The following is a 1,524-nucleotide window of genomic DNA, read 5'->3' as shown; positions in this document are numbered from 1 at the left end:
TTATCAGATCCATGTCGCACAGTGTGATTTGCAATGATCTTATAGTATTGCTAAAATCATGCAGCGTTTCCTGGGCTTTACTGACCCCAGACCTTTGAACTGTAATTAATGTATGTAATGAAAATACAACAATATTAGTATATTTTATGTGGTTTATATGCTGCTTAAAGTTAAAAGCAGCACATTTAATCAAAGTTGTTTGTTTCTCTTTGTGTCTCCAGTGTGCAGGGGATTGATAAAGAATGGAGAACGGCAGGATGAGGAGAGCGTGGGTGGACGACGCAGGACAGAAGCTCTCCGGCAGCTGTGTCAGATGAACCCTTCTCAGGCTCTGAACATCAGGGCCATGGTGGTGAGTCTCCAGCACTAGACCACCTGTCATGCTTGCTAATGGGCCACAGCTAAATTGATCAGAACGATGTGTTATATTAAAGTCAAGCCCTTGGTCCTTCCACAGGTGGAAGAGTGTCATCTTCCAGGTCTGGGCGTTGCTCTAACGCTGGACTATAAGCCAGATATGGCAGATGAGGCGGTCAGTCCTCTTGTGTCTTATGTCAGCGGCCTACTTCTGGGCACCAATGGAAAAGTGCGTACCTGGTTCAGTATGTTCATTCGCAACGGTCAGCAGGTAAGAAGGAACAACAGTTGTGCTCAGACACTTGATGATTAGCTGCTTTGTAAACACATGAAATTCATGTATGTGTCTCACTTCAGAGGAAAAGAGAGAGCAGCTCAGTGCTGTGGCAAATGCGGAGGCAGCTGCTGTTGGAGCTGGTGGCCATCTTACCCCGTTCGCGCAGTACCCACGTTCCCAATGACACTGACATGGACTCCGAGAGCAGCTCGGGGTACTCTGGCCTGCGGGAGGAGCACGTTGTGAAGGCCAGCGCACTGCTGCGGCTCTATTGCGCACTTATGGGGATAGCTGGTCTTAGGTGTGCTACAGTTGACCCAATTAAATCTTATAAGTATAAATGGGTGGTATAGTAGCTTTTAACCACAATTAACTTAGACACTTAAGAAGCTCATTTTCTCCATTCCATACAGGTTATGAAAATGAATTCCAACAGATTCATGATTATATTCATTTTCTGAAGACACTGAATACCTCTTCCAAGTGTTGCAAAGTTTTCAAGGTGGTTATAAATGTGTTTTTTCTCCACAGGCCCACAGATGAAGAGGCGGAGCAGCTGTTGCAGTTGATGACCAGTCGTCCACCAGCCACGCCTGCAGGAGTGCGCTTTGTCTCCCTGTCCTTCTGCAAACTGCTGGCGTTCCCTACCCTCGTCAGGTACACACTTTGACACTAATACTCTAATAACTCCATGGTCATATCATACATTAATAAAATTTTTCTTAATGAGGTATAGTTGTAATGTGCCTAAAACAATTATACTTTACTTTCACACAATGTTCCACGTCAGTACAAAACATTTCAGCTGCTGATCTTTTTGGCCTTCTAAAACAGTTACACGTTTACACTACTGTTCAAAAGTTTGAAATCAGAACAATTATTTATTTTTT

The 1,524-nt window shown here is 44.0% G+C and overlaps 1 protein-coding gene across 1 annotated transcript; it reads left to right on the top strand.

The window, feature by feature from the left end:
* Positions 1–221: 221 nt before the first annotated feature.
* On the top strand, positions 222–1,291 carry LOC107580147 (integrator complex subunit 2-like; the record flags this gene model as incomplete). Its single annotated transcript, XM_016265887.1, has 4 exons — positions 222–352; positions 458–628; positions 715–935; positions 1,166–1,291. Coding segments are annotated over 4 exons (649 nt in total), but the record flags the coding sequence as incomplete, so codon positions are not given.
* Between the last annotated feature and the right edge of the window lie 233 nt (positions 1,292–1,524).

The sequence above is a fragment of the Sinocyclocheilus grahami genome, unplaced genomic scaffold (assembly GCF_001515645.1).
Source record: "Sinocyclocheilus grahami isolate Dianchi unplaced genomic scaffold, SAMN03320097.WGS_v1.1 scaffold25664.1, whole genome shotgun sequence".
Lineage (NCBI taxonomy): Eukaryota > Metazoa > Chordata > Actinopteri > Cypriniformes > Cyprinidae > Sinocyclocheilus > Sinocyclocheilus grahami.
This window is presented reverse-complemented; position numbering and strand designations above follow the sequence as displayed.